General features: G+C 44.2%; 1 protein-coding gene across 1 annotated transcript; it reads left to right on the top strand.

The window, feature by feature from the left end:
- The first annotated feature begins 1,298 nt into the window (after positions 1-1,298).
- PSMB1 (proteasome 20S subunit beta 1) lies at positions 1,299-14,041 on the top strand. The gene is made up of 6 exons (XM_004617363.2): positions 1,299-1,493; positions 4,838-4,945; positions 6,647-6,728; positions 10,641-10,770; positions 11,915-12,021; positions 13,748-14,041. Exons 1-6 carry the CDS (start codon positions 1,381-1,383, stop codon positions 13,931-13,933), a joined length of 726 nt encoding a protein of 241 aa, XP_004617420.1. The 5' UTR covers positions 1,299-1,380; the 3' UTR covers positions 13,934-14,041.
- Positions 14,042-17,740: the final 3,699 nt, after the last annotated feature.

Genomic DNA, 17,740 nt, shown 5'->3' with positions numbered 1-17,740 from the left:
CCTAGTCCCTGAGCAAGTACTTCCCAAATGGAGAACTCCTCAGTACTTTCTCTTGGAACTTGGTTCCAGGGATAGAGAGATAGTACAGGGGTTAAGTTGCTTGCATGGCATCCAGCAAACCTGGGTTCCTAATGTCAGCGGTGCTGAAGTTCACTGTTGTGGAGAGATTATCCAAGAAGTCTTAAGCACACTTGCTTGCTGAATTGAAGCGCTTTTATTTACTTACAGGGACTTCTGAGCCTGACAACGAGGGTCTCAGTACAACGAATACCTGGAGCCAAAGTACAGGCAAAGCTTTTATACATTCTTATGTCCTGCTTGGTGACATCAACTGGATTTCTTCTGACCAAGCAAGAAGCACAGTACAGAAGCCAGGTATTTGCAGTTAGCTTTGAATGGTTAAAAACTTTTCTAGGGGCCAGAGCGATGGTACAGCGAGTAGGGCATTTGCCTTTCACGTGGCAGACCCGGGTTCGATTCCTGGCATCCCATATGGTCCCCCAACACCGCCAGAAGTAACCCCTGAGCATCGCTGAGTTAAAAAAATAAAAACTTTCCTATTTGGCAGTTGAAAAGAGCAATGTATGATAGCAACTTAGTCCAATCTTGATTATTCTCAGGGCATCCTGTTCGATTCCTTGGGGTGTCCCATCCTGCTTCCCAGCTATCTTTTAGCCACTGCCTGCTTTTCTGCTAACTCTGGGTTACCTCATTACACTGCCAACCGCTGCCATGAATCACCTCTGAGCACAGTCAGGTGTGGACCCAAAACCAAAATATACATTTGGGGTGGGTGGTTGTTCCAGAATTGTTAGTTCAACTCTGCTTGCCTAAGGGTAGTCCTGAATTACAAGAGAAAAAAGTGGGGAGAAAGGCAGTGTGCGTTTGTGTGTGTGTTTTGTGTGTGTGTGTGTGTGTGTATGTGTATGTGTATGTATGTATCAGGTCCTCCAACTGAACTGGTTTTGTTTTCTGAACACACCACTCTACTAAGAGCACTTTCTTATGCAGCACGGCTTCTGCAGGTCCGTAAGTAGTGTGTATCTCCATCATCTCTTCTGTGATGCCAATCCCTATCAATGGGGAACTTCCAGTTTTCAGTCCACTTGTATTATAGTGTCTTTTCCTTCCGTGGTTTTGCCAAATTTTGTATGGTCAGACCCTGAAACTTGAGCCCATCGCAAGAGAACTGGAGTGTTTTCGTAGGACCCTGCAAGAAGGACGCCGGTCAGGCGGTGGCGCTGAGCTCCGGGACCAGAGACGCGTGCCAGAGCGGCCGTAAGGAGCTTCCGGCGGAAGTGGCGCCGCTTCCGTCCGGCCGCCATCTCGGCGTGAGACAGCAGGAGCCGAGCCGACCGGAGCGACCCGCGGAGCCGAGCCATGCTGTCGTCTGCGGCTGTGTTCCCGGGCCCCGGCGGGGACCTGGCGTTGCAGCCTCGCTGCGACGCGGGCCCTGTGCAGCTGCGCTTCTCGCCCTACGCCTTCAACGGAGGGTAATGACGCCTGCGAGCGCGGCGGGCGCCTTCCCGGGCCGGCGGGGTGGCCGACTGGGTGCGCTCGCGCGTTGCGCTGCCCTTCGCCGCGAGGCCGAGGCCTCGCAGTCTAGTATTCTGCCTTTGGCTAGGCCTAGTTGCACCGATCGTTGCTTGTCCGGATCAGCCGTAGCTCGGAAGGGAACCTCGTGACGTGCCCCGGCCCTGTTCCGGGGCGCCGAGCCGGGTTTGCGCCCCGCCGGCCTCCCCAGGAACAGTCCTGCAGCAGGAGCGGCCGTGTGTGCGCCACGCGGGTCGCCTGTTTCTCTGTAGGGACGGGCGCGTGGGGATGGGTGTGGCTGCGGGGCTGCGCGGTCAGTACCACCCGGCGGTCTCTGCCCACTCGGAGCCCACGAGGAACTGAATCAGGTGCGTTTGTTCGGTGAGGCACTGTGTCTGTCTGGCTTTGGGGGACACACGGTCCCAGGGATCTGCTTGAGGCCGTACGTGCAGAGTGTGTGCCTCGGCCTGCTGAGCTGTCTGGCCTGCAGGCCCGTCGGTGTGGGTGAGACAGGCCTCCCGGAGCTGAGTTAGCGCTCACACTATTGCCTCGGGCAGGAGCATAACGGGCAGCGTTGCTGGATGCCCATTTGGGCTTAGGCACTGGTGTCAGGACCTTACAGTGACTCCTTTGATCCTTACAACATATGAGCTTATTAGCCACTATCACGGTTTTGTTTTCTTTGTTCATGTGCAAAGGCTCCAACCCAGGGCCTCATGTTTATGATGCTATTCAGTGACTTTTCTGCTGTTTCCTGCTGAAAAACCTTTAGTGGTGTTTCCTGTTTTCTTAGGAATGCTTAATAGTTTTGCCAGATGACTGTAGATAGGGATCTTTTTCTTTGGTCTTTCCTTCTGCAGCTGATTCCTCTGTTCTTTTTATTTCTTGGTTTTGATTTTCGGGTGTGGGGGGGGGGACCACACCTGGCAGTGCTAAGGGGTTACTGCTGGCCCTGCACTCAGGAATTACTCCTGGCAGTACTTGAAGGACTTTATGGAATGGTCGTTGCCCTACCGGCTGTATGGCCCCTATCCACTCTTTGTGCTTCTAATAGATTTTATCCCAGGTACTGTTGATCCTTGAGCAACACGTTTTTTTGCTTTTTTTTAATTAATTAATTTTTTAATTAGTGAGTCACAGTGAGGGTACAGTTACAGATTCACACATTTTTGTGCTTGTTTTTCCCTCATGCAATGTTCAAGAGCCCATCCCTCCACCAGTGTCCATTCTCCACCACCAATGAACCAGTATCATCCCACCCCCTCAATCTCCCCACCCCCACCTCGCCTCTGTGGTAGGGCATTCAAATTTGTTCTCTCTCTCTCCTTTTGGGTATTGTGGTTTGCAATAGAGCAACACGGTTTTGAACTGTGTAGATTCACTTTGCTTTCCCTCCCTTTCCTTTGTTCGTACTTACTGCTGCATGGTAGCAGGGCTCATGGACACTTAGTCATGATTCTTACACACTTGGTTGCAATGCACAGGGGAGGGGCAAGGGGGTAACATGCACACTTGATTATGGCGTTCTGGGGCACCCACACTTAGAATCACACCGGCAGAGCCAAAGATTAAACTATGAGGTACTTATCTGCATGCCACTGAACCACATCTCCAGGGCACCTAGTCAACTAGTAAACAGGTGACAAAAACTTGTGGTGGCAAATACTCTTTCCTGTTGATTTTCTGTTTTGTTTTGTGCCATACCTGCTGTCACTACTGTCAGTGTTAGAAGGATCCTGTATGGTACTGAGGATTCAAACCTGGGTCCACCACATGCAAAGCTGTCAAGTGCGTTACCTCTTGTACTATGCCTCTCCCATGACTTACTTTCTTTCTTTTTTTTTATTTTTTTGCTTTTTGGGTCACACCTGGCAATGCACAGGGTTCCTCATGGCTCAGCACTCAGGAATAACACCTGGCAGTGCTCAGTGAGCCATATGGGATGCTGGGAATTGAACCCGGGTCGGCCTCATGCAAGGCAAACACTACCCACTATGCTATCGCTCCAGCCCCTCCCATGACTTTTTTAACTTCATCTCTAGCCTACACTGTAGGAACACTTGGATATACAGAGGTCCAAAGAAATAACTAAGCTGCATGCAAAGCAAACCTTAGGCATTTAGGGAGCCTGGATTTGATCCCCAGCACTGCATGGCTCCTTGAGCACTGCCAGGTGTAGCCCAGAGAACAACAAAAAGAATGCTGAATATATCTACATCTAGATATAGTTACAGATATATAGATATAACACCATTTACAATACAGGTACTGGAATGTTCACTGTATCACTGTCATCCTGTTGCTCATCGATTTGCTCCAGCGGGCACCAATAACGCCTCCATTGTGAGACTTGTTACTTTTTTGGCATATCGAATACACTACGGGTAGCTTGCCAGGCTCTGCTGTGTGGGCGAGATACTCTTGGTAGCTTGCGGAGCTCTCCAAGAGGGGCGGGGCTCTCCAAGAGGGGCGGAGGAATCAACCCCTGGTCAACTGTGTGCAAGGTAACCGCCCTACCCTCTGTGCTATCCATCCAGCCCGCCCACCTATGAGAGGTGTAAAAAAGGTTGATGATTTTGAGCATTTCACAGGGCTGGCATTATGAACAAACTCATTGCATTTTTCAAAGTCACTTAAAAACCTCAATTAGTGTGCAGGGACACAGTTTTGGGTAGGATACTTTGGGAACCACTTTTCTAAAATGTCCTAGAGCTGACTGAATCAGAACTTTGGATGTTATTATCTCCCACCCCTAACTTCACACCAAAAGTAAATTTTACAAGTAGACTATGATAAATTTCTTCTCTTCCAATAATCCAAGAATTGATTCCTTTAGTGGATATTCATCCATTTGAAAACCTTACATGTTATATAAAAAAGAAATCCATGAAGTTTCATGGAATGTTATCATGTATATTCCTTTACCTTTAGCACTCAGGTCTCGTCCAGAGTGGTAGTCTGTGTGTGTCTGTGTGTCTGTGTGTCTGTGTGTGTGTGTGTGTGTGTGTATGAGAGAGAGGGGGGGGAGGGAGAGGGAGGGGGAGGGGGAGGAGAGAGGAGAGAATCAACTGTTTTTGAGGCTTCCATTCAACAACTGTGAAAATGAAAATGTTGGGGGTTGTGTCATATGCAGTCTTTCCAGCTGAAAGAAAGCAGAAAGGGAGGATTGTTGCCCACTCACTCCCCCCATACCTTAGTTGTTTAGTGGTCAAGTGTATAAGTTCTGGGTCATACCCTTATTGGAAAGACATTATTACCATGCAGAATTCATTAATTTTTCTTTCTTTTTTTTTTCCCTCTTTAGTACTGTATTGGCAATTGCTGGAGAAGATTTTTCAATTGTTGCCTCTGACACACGGTTGAGTGAAGGATTTTCAATTCATACACGGGACAGCCCCAAATGTTATAAATTGTAAGTAAATATTTGTATGGACATGCCAGAATTTAGTGAGTCCCGCCTCCCCCACATAGTATTTATATTGGTTTTTGTTTTGGCGGGATAAATTTTAATAGTGGAATTACTGAGTAACACAGATAAATTTGGCCAGATAGTGTCAAATGGCCTACTGAGAAAAAATTAGATCCTTGTGTATTTTTTCCCCATTAACCAAAAGAATATGTTTTCCACAATCTCACAAGTGTTCAGCATATAGCTAGACTAATCATATCTTTTATTTATTTTTTTATTAAATCACCGCAGTTAGAAAGTTGTTCATGATTGGTTTTCAGTCATACAGTATTCCAACAACCATACCTTCACCAGTGTGTATTTCTCACCACCAATGTCTTCAGTTTTCTCCAGGCAATACCCTTTCTCCCTCACCCTCACCCCCCTTGCCTCTTTCTGTCTATGGCAGGCACATCTAGGTAGATAGCTAGATATAAATAACTGTCTCAATCTAGCTCTGTCTCTCTTTGCTTCTGGGCATTATGGTTTATAATACAGGTACTGGAACATTATCATGTATATTTCTTTACTTTCTTTCAGAGCTCAGGGCTTGTCCAGAGTGATCATTACCAACTATCATTGTCATAATTGTCATAGTGGTCCCTTCTCTATCCTAACTGCCCTCCCCCCACCCTCACACACACATACACACCAACTTGTGGCAAGCTTTCAACAGTGGGCCAGTCCTCCTGGCCCTTGTTCTATCCTCCTTGGGTATTAAATCTCATACTAATTTTTTTTATATTCCACAAATGGAAGTAAATTACATCTTGATTAGATTCTGATTTCTGAGTGATGGAAGGTACTCTGTTTATAATACTGTCTGCTTTGTTCTGTGACTTATACACAATTTGCCCCTCTTTATTGTGTTGATACTTCTTCCTTCATAGACTAATGAAGTTAGAATTGAACTTCAGGAGCTGTAGAGATTTAGGGATTTAGTTTAGGGATTAAGGCACTTACTTTGAATATGTCTAACCCTAGTTGAATCCCTGGTATCACATTGGTCCCACTGCCAGTTGTGACCCCTGAGCACAGTGTCAGAAATAGTCCTAGAACCTACACTAGGTATGCGCACACCCCACCCCCACCCCTAGTTAGACTTTAGTTCTTTAGTTTCAGTACACCCCATGGTGCTCAGGGCTTACTTTTCATTCTGCACTCAGGGATCATATGGCAGGCTCAGGGACCATATGGGGTGCCAGGGATCGAATCCAAGTCCACTGATTCAAGGCAAGTGCCCTACCCACTGTACTGTCATTCTAACCCTTCCAGTATACTATTTTCTTTTCCTAACTTTATTAGTATTTTTCTGTGTCGAATTTTTGCATGTTTTTTTGTTGTTTCCCAGAATGGGTGGTACTGCCCTCCCCCCTACCACTACCCCTCCCCCCTCCCCCGAGGGATGGAAATGGCGCTTTCTGTTCCCTTAGAGAAGGTAGATTTTGATTGGGCTACTAAGTGATGATTCTGGTCCCATCCTGAGAAAGGAAAAATAGGCCAAATAAGTTTAGGAACCTCTGAGATTCATTCAGTTAAGGAGTAGGACGTCACTCAGTTTCCACTCCCCAAAATAGATGTAGAAGTTTTAATGTAAGATTTTCCCAGGACATGTTTGCTCTCTTGTGTAACGAGCTCAGTTCCTTGAAATGTGCTTTTTTACAGAACAGACAAAACAGTCATTGGATGCAGTGGTTTTCATGGAGACTGTCTTACCCTGACAAAGATTATTGAAGCAAGATTAAAGGTAGTTGGTTTATTTTTGTATATATTTACACTATTGAAAAATCATTAACAACTAGTCTCTTAAGCAGGCATTGTAATTATTATTCCAACAGCTAGAGAGATTCTAGCTTAGCAACTAAAATTAACCATCTAAAAACTATTATGTAGCACTGTTAAACCAGCATAATGTGAAGTTACAACTGATTTCATTTTGTTAAAATCTTTATGTAGGGGGAGGGAATCTTTTGAAGAGACTTTCCTCCAAACATTCTTACTTCTTTCGAGTTATCAGGTGTTCTGTGCTGTATGGAACTTAGTATATTTTTGTCTTTTTTGGTTTTTTTTTTTATTTTTTTATTTTTTATTTTTATTTTTATTTTTATTTTTATTTTGCTTTTTGGGTCACACCCGGCGATGCACAGGGGTTACTCCTGGCTCTGCACTCAGGAATCACCCCTGGCGGTGCTCAGGGGACCATATGGGATGCTGGGATTTGAACCGGGTCGGCCGCGTGCAAGACAAACGCCCTACCCGCTGTGCTATCGCTCTAGCCCCTGGGTTTTTATTTTGAAACCACACCCATGTTCAGGCAGGGATCATATGGGATGCCAGGGATTGAACCTGGTGAGTGTGCAAGGCAGACACCCTACGTGCTGTATTATCACTCCAGCCAGGGAACTTAATTTAAAATACTGACTTGATTTACTCACACTTGGTTAACAAGAAGTATTGGCAGAAATTAGAAGGACTAAGCCAGAAGCTTGAGGAAGAGGCATACGTAAGCCATTATTAGTTAACACTTTGATAGATCTTGTTGCTGGTTAGCTGAGGAAGAACAGTATAGGAAACAGATGGGCTAGAAGAGAGAAAAAGGGAAGAATTAGGGAAGAGTTAGAGAACAAGACTAATTCAGTATTGCCTACCTGCTTGACTTGATAATGGAGTCGAGGGGCATTTGGGAATGAGAAACAAAGGAACAAACTTTATAAATGCATATCCAAATTTTTATTATGGCTTCTCTATGTATTATACAGCATTTGTTTCAGATGGTTTCCAAGAAGATAATACCATTGACACTTGAATTTATGTCTGAGAGGGTACACTTGCCAGAATATTGTAAATGAGTGGCATGGCATACAATACTGTAGATTTAATTTTCTTGTGATTTCCTTAACATTTTCTTTTGTGTAATCTATTTAATTGTAAGAATACAGTATATAGCGTGTATAGTATATATGAGTTGACAGTTTTATCATTGAGGTTTCTAGTCAGCAACTGTATTTTGGATAAAGATACTGGTTTCAGCTGCACAGTGTTTCAGTGTTGAAAGATCAGCTTTGGTTTGGGCTGCACTGCTGTTGGCTTAACTGCAGTGATCAAACAGCATACAGTCCTTAGTTGGCAGCAGTACAGAGTTGTAGTAGGGTACTGCTTCAAACATCTAGTGTCCAATTTTTCAAAGCAGTTGGTATTTATAACATTGTTATTATCTTTAGTTTTCTGTTGCAGTTTTGTGGTGTGTTTTTTATTTTTATTACTTTTATAGTAAGTCCATAAGTGTTGCATGAGAAAAATTAGCAGGAGCAATTCATTCTGTTTTGCCTATTTGTGAGTAACACGTGAATATATTATACATGTGAGTGATGTCAGAATCATTGGGGTATGTGATAGATTTATTTAACTGACCTTTTTTGAATACAGATTGCCCCAGTATTTGTCCATTGTTGACCCCTACTCAGAATCTTTACTTGGATGAAAAGCTTCATTGACTTGAGTTTATTGCTATACGGTTTCTAATGAATATTTTCTTTTGTTTTGGGGAAGCACACAGCAGTGCTTGGGTGCTCAGGCTCTGTGATCATGGGTCACTCCTCCTTGTTGTTGGGAATTGTATGCAGTGCTGGCTGTGGAGCTGGATTTGACTGCACGCAAGGCAAGCACCTAACCCCTATACCATTTATGCAGGAACCAACTCAGTTTCTAATGGTTATGTTATCAGTAGACTATATAGGATAAAAATTAACTAAATGAGGAACGGGTTGTTGAACTTGATGCAGTTTGTTTTGAACTTTTTCTTTCATACATTATTATATTAATGTATATGAATAGAATCTTGGCTATAAAATGAAAATAAAATTGTTTGTCTTTTGGGTCACACCTGGTGATGCTCAGGAATTACTCCTGGCTGTGCACTTGATTTCTTCTGGGGGTGCACGGGGGACCATATGGGTAGCAGAGGACCCAATCTGCGTCACAAAAATTGGTGAATTTAGCTTCATTTTGTATCAGCATTTTTGTAGACTTGGTAGAATTTTTTTTCCCCCCAGAATTCTCAGTCTGTTGGATGGTCCATTACTCTCAAGAATATTGTATGAAATCTAGGATTGAAGATCACTGTATTACCTTCCTAAGATTTTGTTCCGTTCTCAGGGCCAGGAAATAGTACAGAGGTTAATGCTCTTGCTTTGCTTGCAGCTGACTGCAGTTTGATAACTGGCACCACATGTCCCCCCTAAGCCTCCTTACCCCCACCCCCACCAGGAGTGACCCCTGAGCAGTTTGGGTATGGCACCAAAAAAATCATAAATACAGAAAAGGTTTTGTTATGTTATCCAGTATATATTGATGCTTTAAAGCGTAAGATTGCTGTCCAGAACTAGAATCATTGAGAGTGGGGGTGCTGACCTCATTTCTTCTGTAAAGAAAGGGATTACATAGAAGTCTGGTGAGTGTCAGCATACTTTATATGTGCAGGCCTGTGCAATCAGCATTTTGGGTTTATTAGCTATTTGGTCTTTGGCAGCTTCAGTTTTGTTTAATGCAGAAGCAAATGTAGACGGCATGTAAAGAGTAAAGCTTGATATACAGAGATAGGGAGTAGTCTATAGCTGGCTCCGACCCCAGTCTGGAGTTCGTGAGAAGGAAAACGGACTCAAAAATTTCCCAAGGTTAGCTCATATTTCCGGTTCTTACTAGCAGTGCCTGAGAAGAAAAAAGCATGAAAAATAATCTTCCAATGAGAGTGCTGAGAGTATCACTTCACTTGTATCACTTGTCCCGTTGATCTGTGATTTGCTCGAGCAGGCGCTAGTAACGTCACCATTTGTCCCTGTTGTGTGCTAGTGCAGCCCAATGATATCAAATCCCTGAATGAACAGTTTGAGGCTCTTTCTGTTCCTGGAGCAAGCAGATATCATTGGGGGTGGGGGGGGGGAGAGAGAGAGAGAGAGAGAGAGAGAGAGAGAGAGAGAGAGAGAGAGAGAAATATATATAATAGCCTCTCCCCTAAGTAATAAACATAATTTTCACCAGTTTCAGTTATTTATAAGATCTTACACTTATCAGAGAATCCAGCAAGCTACCAAGAGTATCCTGTCGCACAGAAGAGCCTGGCAAGCTCCTCGTGGCGTATTCAATATGCCAAATACAGTGACAATAACAGGTCTCATTCCCCTGACCCTGAAAGAGCTTCCAGTCGTTGGGAAAGACGAGTAAGGAGAGGCTGCTAAAATCTCAGGGCTGGGACGAATGGAGATGTTATTGGTGCCCGCTCAAGTAAATCAATGAACAATGGGATGACAGTGATACAGTGCTTTATTTAATAGGAACCACACCTTGTATTTTTCTGGGGGCCATGGGACTTCATTTATCAAACTCCAACTAAGCATATCTGTCAGTGTGCCACACCCTGAGCCCTGACAATTATCTAGAGATGTAGCAAGTGGTATAGGAAAGCTCCTGTAGTGAATATTGGGCAGTCAGTAATAACTTTTTCTTCAAGATGTTGTGTGAGTTCAGTAGACCATTTGTGATTTAATCTTACCGTACAATGTTAGCCTAAGAGATAATCTTCCTTTCCCTGTCATAAGACATGTTTGTTTATGCTTTTCCTTGTCAGTATGTTTGCCTCTGATTCCTTTTTTAATTATTGCAGATGTATAAACATTCCAATAATAAGGCCATGACTACAGGGGCAATTGCTGCCATGCTGTCTACAATTCTCTATTCAAGACGCTTCTTCCCATACTACGTTTACAATATCATCGGGGGTCTAGATGAAGAAGGTACAATTCTTTCTTAAAAATGAGGGCATAGAAGTGTACATGGGGTCATTGGTGGAGGGCACTGACATTGATAGTGGTTTCAAAGAAGAAACATTCTGTGTTTGAAATTTGTTGTTTTGTTTTCGTGACACGGGGGCTGCTGTGCCTAAGCCTTAACTCTGGCTCTGTGCTCAGGGGTCAGTCACTTCTGGGAGGATTTGAACCAATAGACCATAATCAGTGCTGGGGATTGACCCCTGGTCAACTGTGTGCAAGGCAAGCCCCATACCCACCATGCCCTCTCAAGCCCCAGAAACTCACTGTTGACAGTATTGTAATGTAAATCATGTGCCAAAATCAAACTTTTTAAAATGAAGATTTTAATATTTCTCAGGTGTGTCTTAGTCTAGATTTAAAACAACAATAACATCTTTCTTGCCCAGCATCTTCATTTTTCAATGAGGAAGGAACTAAAGCTAAACGAGAAAGAAACAGTCATTTAAAGATTGTAGCAAGTGGTATAGCAAAGCTCCAGTAGTGAATATTGGGCAGTCAGTAATAACTTTTTTCCTCAAGATGTTGTGTGAGTTCAATAGACCATTTGTAGCTTAATCTTACAGAAAGAGCACTGATCTAGGACCAGAGAACTAGTATAGAAGTTAAGGCTTTCCTTTGCATAGCTGACTCCGGTTTGATCCCTCGTATGGTCCCTTGTATGGTCCTGTGATCACCAACAGGAATGATACCTGAGCACAGCTGACAAACTGCACACCCCCACCCCCTGCTTCCCAAAACAGTCCTAATATAAAATAACAGCTCCTGTGGGGCTGGAGAGATGGTACAGTGGGTGGAGCTCCAGGCACCATACATGGTGCCAGGGATTAAACCCAGGTCACCTACAAGCCAGGCAAGTGCCCTGTAGTGTAGTGTCTCTTCAACCCTTCCATCACGTTTATTTTTTTCTTTTTGGTTCACACCTTATGGTGCTCGAAGAACCATATGGGGTGCTGGGGATAGAACCCAGCTCAGTCGTGTACATGACAAATGCTTTACCCACCATACTATTGCTTTCACCCTTATATCACATTTCCACCAAACTTAATTCTGCTGTGATTTGTGATTATGATCAGAATGCACACTCACAGAATCTCTTTTCTTCTCTAAGGGAAGGGAGCTGTCTACAGCTTTGACCCTGTGGGGTCCTACCAGAGAGATTCCTTCAAGGCGGGAGGCTCAGCGAGTGCCATGCTTCAGCCTCTGCTTGACAACCAGGTAAGATGCTTAACCCGTCTCACCCAGATGTCTCTCTGTGTTATATCAATTCTCCTGTGGCCACTCACCATAGCCAGGCATTGAACCAGGTTTGGGCATATGCACAGCAAGCGTCTTAACTCTTGGACTATCTGTCTTTTCAGCTTCAAACCATTTTTTCTTTTTTCCAAATCTGGTTAATTCAGTTCTTTGATTAGCATTACCTAAAGATTGTGAAAATACCTTTTTTTAATCCTAACTCACTGTTTCTGTGTCACCAAATTTTCTTTGCGTGTTTGGGGGTCCCAAACTGTGTACTCAGGAGTCATTCCCGGCCATGTTTGGGGGGCTCATGTGCTAGGGATAGAAAGAGCCTCAGTCATAGGCAAGACAAGTGCCTTGCCCCCATATTATTTCTCCAGTACCTCTTATTTGGTTTTCTAACTTCCCAAGTATATTTTAAATTTGATGCCTTTTCCAGCGGTTAAATTCATATCTACATGATCACATCTAGGGGTTTTTTGTTCGTTTGTTTTTATAAATTTATTTATTGAATCACCACAAGAACGGTTAACACAGGTTTCGAGTTTAAGTCTTGGTCATACAATGATCAGACATCCATCCCTTCACCAGTGCACATTTTCCACCACCAAAAATCCCAGTATACCCCCCATCCCACCCCTACCCCTACCTTTGTGGCAGATAATTTCCACATTACTCACTTTGTACTTTGATTACATTCAACATTTCAACACCAGTCCCACCATTATTGTTTGAAATTTTCCTCTAACACTCAGACCTGCCGAAAAGGCAACATTGGGCAATTTGTTTTCTATTGCTGATTATGAACAGTATATGATGTCACGCGGCCGTTAATCAGATCTTGGAATTCTGAAATTTTAATATGTTAAGTCTGGAGAGATTTCTGCCAAAAGCCGCTGGTTTCTGAGATTTGTTTGGTGTCTCTCGGATCATAAGTAGCCGGAGGGGCCATTTGTGGGCGGCATCTCAGGGTCTCTTGGTTTTTAGTTTTTTGGGCCCCACTGCATGGTTCATGATTCATTGCTCAGGGATCATTTCTGACAGGGCTCAGGGACTATACTGGGTATAGGGTTAGAACTCTGTTGGCCATGTGCAAGGCAAGTGCCCCCATCTCTGTATTATAGCTCCAGCCCCACTGTATTATTTCCTAGTGCCCTTTCTAAACTTATCTCCTACTCCTTACTTTTCTGAAATTTGTTTCCTGTAGTTACATGTTTATTGTTCCTCTGCCTTGTCTTCTTTCACTCTGCATTCCACCCAGACCTGCCTTGTCTCCAGTCTTTGCACACACCCCCTGTGTCTAGAGTGGTATTCAGTTCCAGCACACCCTATGCGCATGCCACCCTTTGCTATTCACCTCCATGAGTGTATCTTCTGCCCTATTCTTTCTATTTCTGTAGGGTTCCTTGTGGCTCTCTACCCCGTTCTTTTCATCCTACGTAATATAGCACATTGTTAGGAAACACTGCGTATATGTGTCATGTCTAAGTGTGCTTCTAAAAAGTAGGCAAAACCTTATCTCAGTGAACATTGAATGGCTTTCGTGTAGATGTAATTGATCCAAGTATGGAAGCATTTCAGCTGAGGGACATCTAAAAACCGAGGTGTCTTCATCTGGATTCTTCATGACCTGTGGAGATACTGGGGAATGTTGTCACCAGTGGAGCAGCTCTGGTGCTTCACCTTTAGTTTCTTGTCCCATCAGGTTGGTTTTAAGAACATGCAAAACGTGGAGCATGTCCCACTCTCCTTGGACAGAGCCATGAGGCTGGTGAAAGACGTCTTCATTTCTGCAGCCGAGAGGGACGTGTACACTGGGGATGCTCTTCGGATCTGCGTCGTGACCAAAGAGGGCATCCGGGAGGAGACCGTCCCCCTCAGGAAAGATTGATCTTTGTTGTGTTCCCACTCATCAGAGTAGGTTGGTTTTGTACCTTGGGACTATCTGGCTAATTTGTTTCATTAAAAAATAAAATCTAAAGCACTCATTTCACTAAAACCTGTTTTTTAATTTTATTTTTGTAAAGTTATTCACAGTAATTGATTACATTCCATATTTCAATACCAATCCCACCACCGTTACACCTTCCCTCCACCATTATTTCAAATTTTCTCACCACTACTAAACCTGCCCCACAGGCAGATGCTAAATTTATTTTGTATTGCTTGTTATGAATAGTGTAGGATGTCTAGAACTTTTTTTTTTTTTTTTTTGCTTTTTGGGTCACACCCGGCAATGCACAGGGGTTACCTCCTGGCTTTGCACTCAGGAGTTACTCCTGGCGGTGCTCAGGGGACCATATGGGATGCTGGGAATCGAACCCGGGTCGGCCACATGCAAGGCAAACGCCCTACCCGCTGTGCTCCAGCCCCTAGAACTTTAAATAATTGGATTGGGAGACATCTCTGTGGCAAGCTGCTGTCTTCTAAGATTCATTTGTGAGTCTCTGGATCATGGCATTAATGTGCTTAAATGGTACCCAGAGGCAGTTCGTGGGTGTGACAGCCAGGACACCAGATGGGGGAGGGGGGTTTGGGGGAGGGGGGTGGGAAGATGGGGATGGAATGGCCCAAACCTGCCTGTGGCCTGGAGTTTTCAGTCACTGGTTCCACCTACCTGGGTTTTTCTTCTGGAGATTTGTTTGGAGATAAGTTCATTTGGAGAGAGAACGCCTGCTCCATCTGAGGCGCTTCGGTGAAACCAGCACAGCACAGGATCTGGAGACATCTCTGTGGCGAGCTGCTGTCTTCCGAGATGCATTTCTAAACCTATCTTCTAAGTGAGACAGATTTTAATAGTAGAGTTTCTTCTTCTTTCATTTTCTTTATTCTTCTACTTCTCTTTTTTTTTTTTTTTTTTTTCTTTTTGGGTCACACCTGGCAATGCACAGGGGTTACTCCTGGCTCTGCACTCAGGAATCACCCCTGGCAGTGCTCAAAGGACCATATGGGATGCTGGGAATCGAACCTGGGTCAGCAGTGTGCAAGGCAAACACCCTACCCACTGTACTATTGTTCCAGCCCCCACTTTTCGATCTTCCAGACTTATTTATTATTTTACTATTTCTTTGTGCCTCAAGAAATGCTGTCAGAGAGTTCTATTGGGTTTGGGACAAGTACACAGACATTGTTGTTTATATATTGTGAGATTCAAAAGAAAAGTGCGTGGGGGGCACATGTGGGACTCTAGCGTTCCTGTGATTGAGAACAGTTCCCCTGGCCGGCCCACGGCAAGGGACTGGGGGAACAGAGAAACAGGAACTGGACTCCAGGCTGATCAGTAGACGGTTTATTTCTCTCTTTTCCCCAGCATAGTCCAATCTTGTCCCAGTCATCATAGTTCCATTATCCTAGTCTCTTCATAGACTTCAAAGTCCTCTCGTTGTCTCCTTCCTCATCCTTGTCTTCTCTCTAAGTCCCCAAAGTTCCTCTCTTTCCCCTTACAGCGTAGTTACATAGAAATTGTAAAGGGTGGGCGTACACATAGGCGGGGTTGAACATTGTCATAAGAGCAAACAGGTAAAGCCACACCATTATGGGAAATTCTAGGAGATTAACTCAAGGACAAAATCTCATCTGAGGGTTCAGCACTCCAGATTACTAGAAGATGTGCTCAAGGGCTGGATTCCATCTAGGGTGTATTGCTTGCCTCTTTCCTTAGCTAGTAGTCCATTTAAACAATCAGTGAATTTACTTCTTAAAATATTTCTAGTCATTTTGTATGAACACAGTAAGAGATATATTAAGCTTAAAGGTTGGCTCTTCCTGGGGACATCTTGCTATATATTCCAGACTACAGTTCTCAGGCCAGGTTAGTCTTTCCTAACCCCAGCAGGGTCCTTATTCAGTTACTAGTTTTTGAGTGATGATAGAGTTTGTCCCATGACCATGCTTTTCACTTATACTTAATGGTGCTAGGCTTGTCCCCTTTCAATGCCAGAGTAGTTTATAGCTTACCCTGGGTCCATCCAGTCCCTTTTCAGGACTCTCCTTTTGGAGGTGTTAGGTAGTGAGGGTAACTGAGGCTTAAGTCAGGTAAATATGATGATGCCCAGGAGTAAATATTTGGACTCAGTTAACTCCCATATTACAAAGCATAGCATCAGCAGTCTTCCTGTGTCTATACAAAAAGGACATTGCTAAACTAGGCAAATATTTACATAAAGGAAAGAGAAAAACAATAACGTATTACTAGTGCTTGATGGGATTGGGTGTGCTTCAGGGGCCCTGTTGTGGCAGTAATGCTAAACCTAAGCTCCCTGTTGGAGGAGCAAGGACAACCCATTGTTATCCAACAGTATATAACATATGTTTTGAAAACGAAAAAGTCACATAGTTGTGATTCTTTTCTAAACATTATCCCAGGACTTTCTAGCTTAAAATTTGGAGGCAAGCTATCATGTACTGTGTAAACTTGACTAATAGATTTTCTACATCAGAATCACATAGAGCACTTGCAAAAAACTGAATTTGTGGACATACTCCAGAATACTGTCCCAGTCTTTGGGTTGGGCCATGATTAAGTTGCATTACTCCCTTAACTATTCATCCAACACGTTTAGCCCCTGGGAGACATGAAATATGGGATTTATAATAGAATTTGACTTCATGTAATCAGAGGGGGACTATTCAGTCATGTGAGGCTATTTATATTGCTTTATCCTAAAATATGCAAGGCAAGCTGATGGAAATACACAGATGTGGAGAATAGCTTACGTGGGCCCTTGAGGGCACTTGGCTTCTGCCAGCCCCACCACCACTCACTTCCTATGTGACTGGGAAGGAAGTGTTGGGCAAAGTGTTCACCTTAGCAATAGAGAAGGGGACAAGCTAGAGGGCCTGAGCCAGGAGCTGCTATATAGTTCAGTGGGTAGAGCAGATGGTCACTGCCTTTGCTTCTCATCTACTGGGGCTTCCAGCGGTAGACAGTGCCTGGGAAGGGTCTTGAGGGTTCTGCTTTCCATATCACCACTTTCAAGGGCAGTCAAGGTGGCAGCTATGTTCCTGGGATATTTTGGATTTCAAGGGGAGCCTGAGGTCAGAGATGTGAGGGCATAGGGAATCTGGTCCTTGAGTTCTGTACCCTAGGTCATTTCCCACTGGATAGAAACGCGAGAGCACTGTCTGAAAGGCAGTTCCATGCCCTGGGTTTGCTTCTTCTGCTAGAGAGGGTGTGTTTAGAATGTGGTGTTCCTCCCACCCACCCTGCCACTCTCCTACAAGCGTGTGCTCAGAACCTGGACACTCTTCTCACTTCAGCTGCGAATGGCCTCATTGATTTCAGGGGAACTTGGCAATCAATCTTTAAAATATTTTTTCTGTAATGAGAAAATCACTTATTTTAATGGTGTCTGGTTTATTGTCTGCCAGACTGACTCCTTAGAAAGTATAGGTGATCTATGTGTGGTCTCATACCATTTTTTTTTTCCAGTGAGGTAAGCAATTTTATTTAGAAAATAGAGAAGAGAGAAGAGGGAACCCCATCAAACACCGAGTTGTTCTGTGGCCATTCTAGGGAGGAATGCTTCACATTCTCAATAAAGACCTGCCTACGGCACTCTGGGGAACTTGGGCAGTCTCAGGAACTGACTCGAGCAAGTTCTGAAACCCCAGGTCTTCAGGGAGGACTTGCACAGCAGGCTACGCTCCTAGAGACCACCAGATGGCAGTGCCGCTCTGCCCAGCCTGCCATCCACCG

This window comes from Sorex araneus, chromosome 4 (assembly GCF_027595985.1).
Source record: "Sorex araneus isolate mSorAra2 chromosome 4, mSorAra2.pri, whole genome shotgun sequence".
In the NCBI taxonomy this organism is placed as follows: domain Eukaryota; kingdom Metazoa; phylum Chordata; class Mammalia; order Eulipotyphla; family Soricidae; genus Sorex; species Sorex araneus.
This window is presented reverse-complemented; position numbering and strand designations above follow the sequence as displayed.

What these genes read in the sequence shown, in the direction of transcription:
- PSMB1 (XM_004617363.2), top strand. Translation starts at nt 1,381, where the DNA reads ATGCTGTCGTCTGCGGCTGTGTTCCCGGGCCCCGGCGGGGACCTGGCG. An exon ending in CCCTACGCCTTCAACGGAGG is followed by an intron (nt 1,494 to 4,837) that starts GTAATGACGCCT and finishes TTCCCTCTTTAG; the next exon opens with TACTGTATTGGCAATTGCTG. An exon ending in AGCCTCTGCTTGACAACCAG is followed by an intron (nt 12,022 to 13,747) that starts GTAAGATGCTTA and finishes TTGTCCCATCAG; the next exon opens with GTTGGTTTTAAGAACATGCA.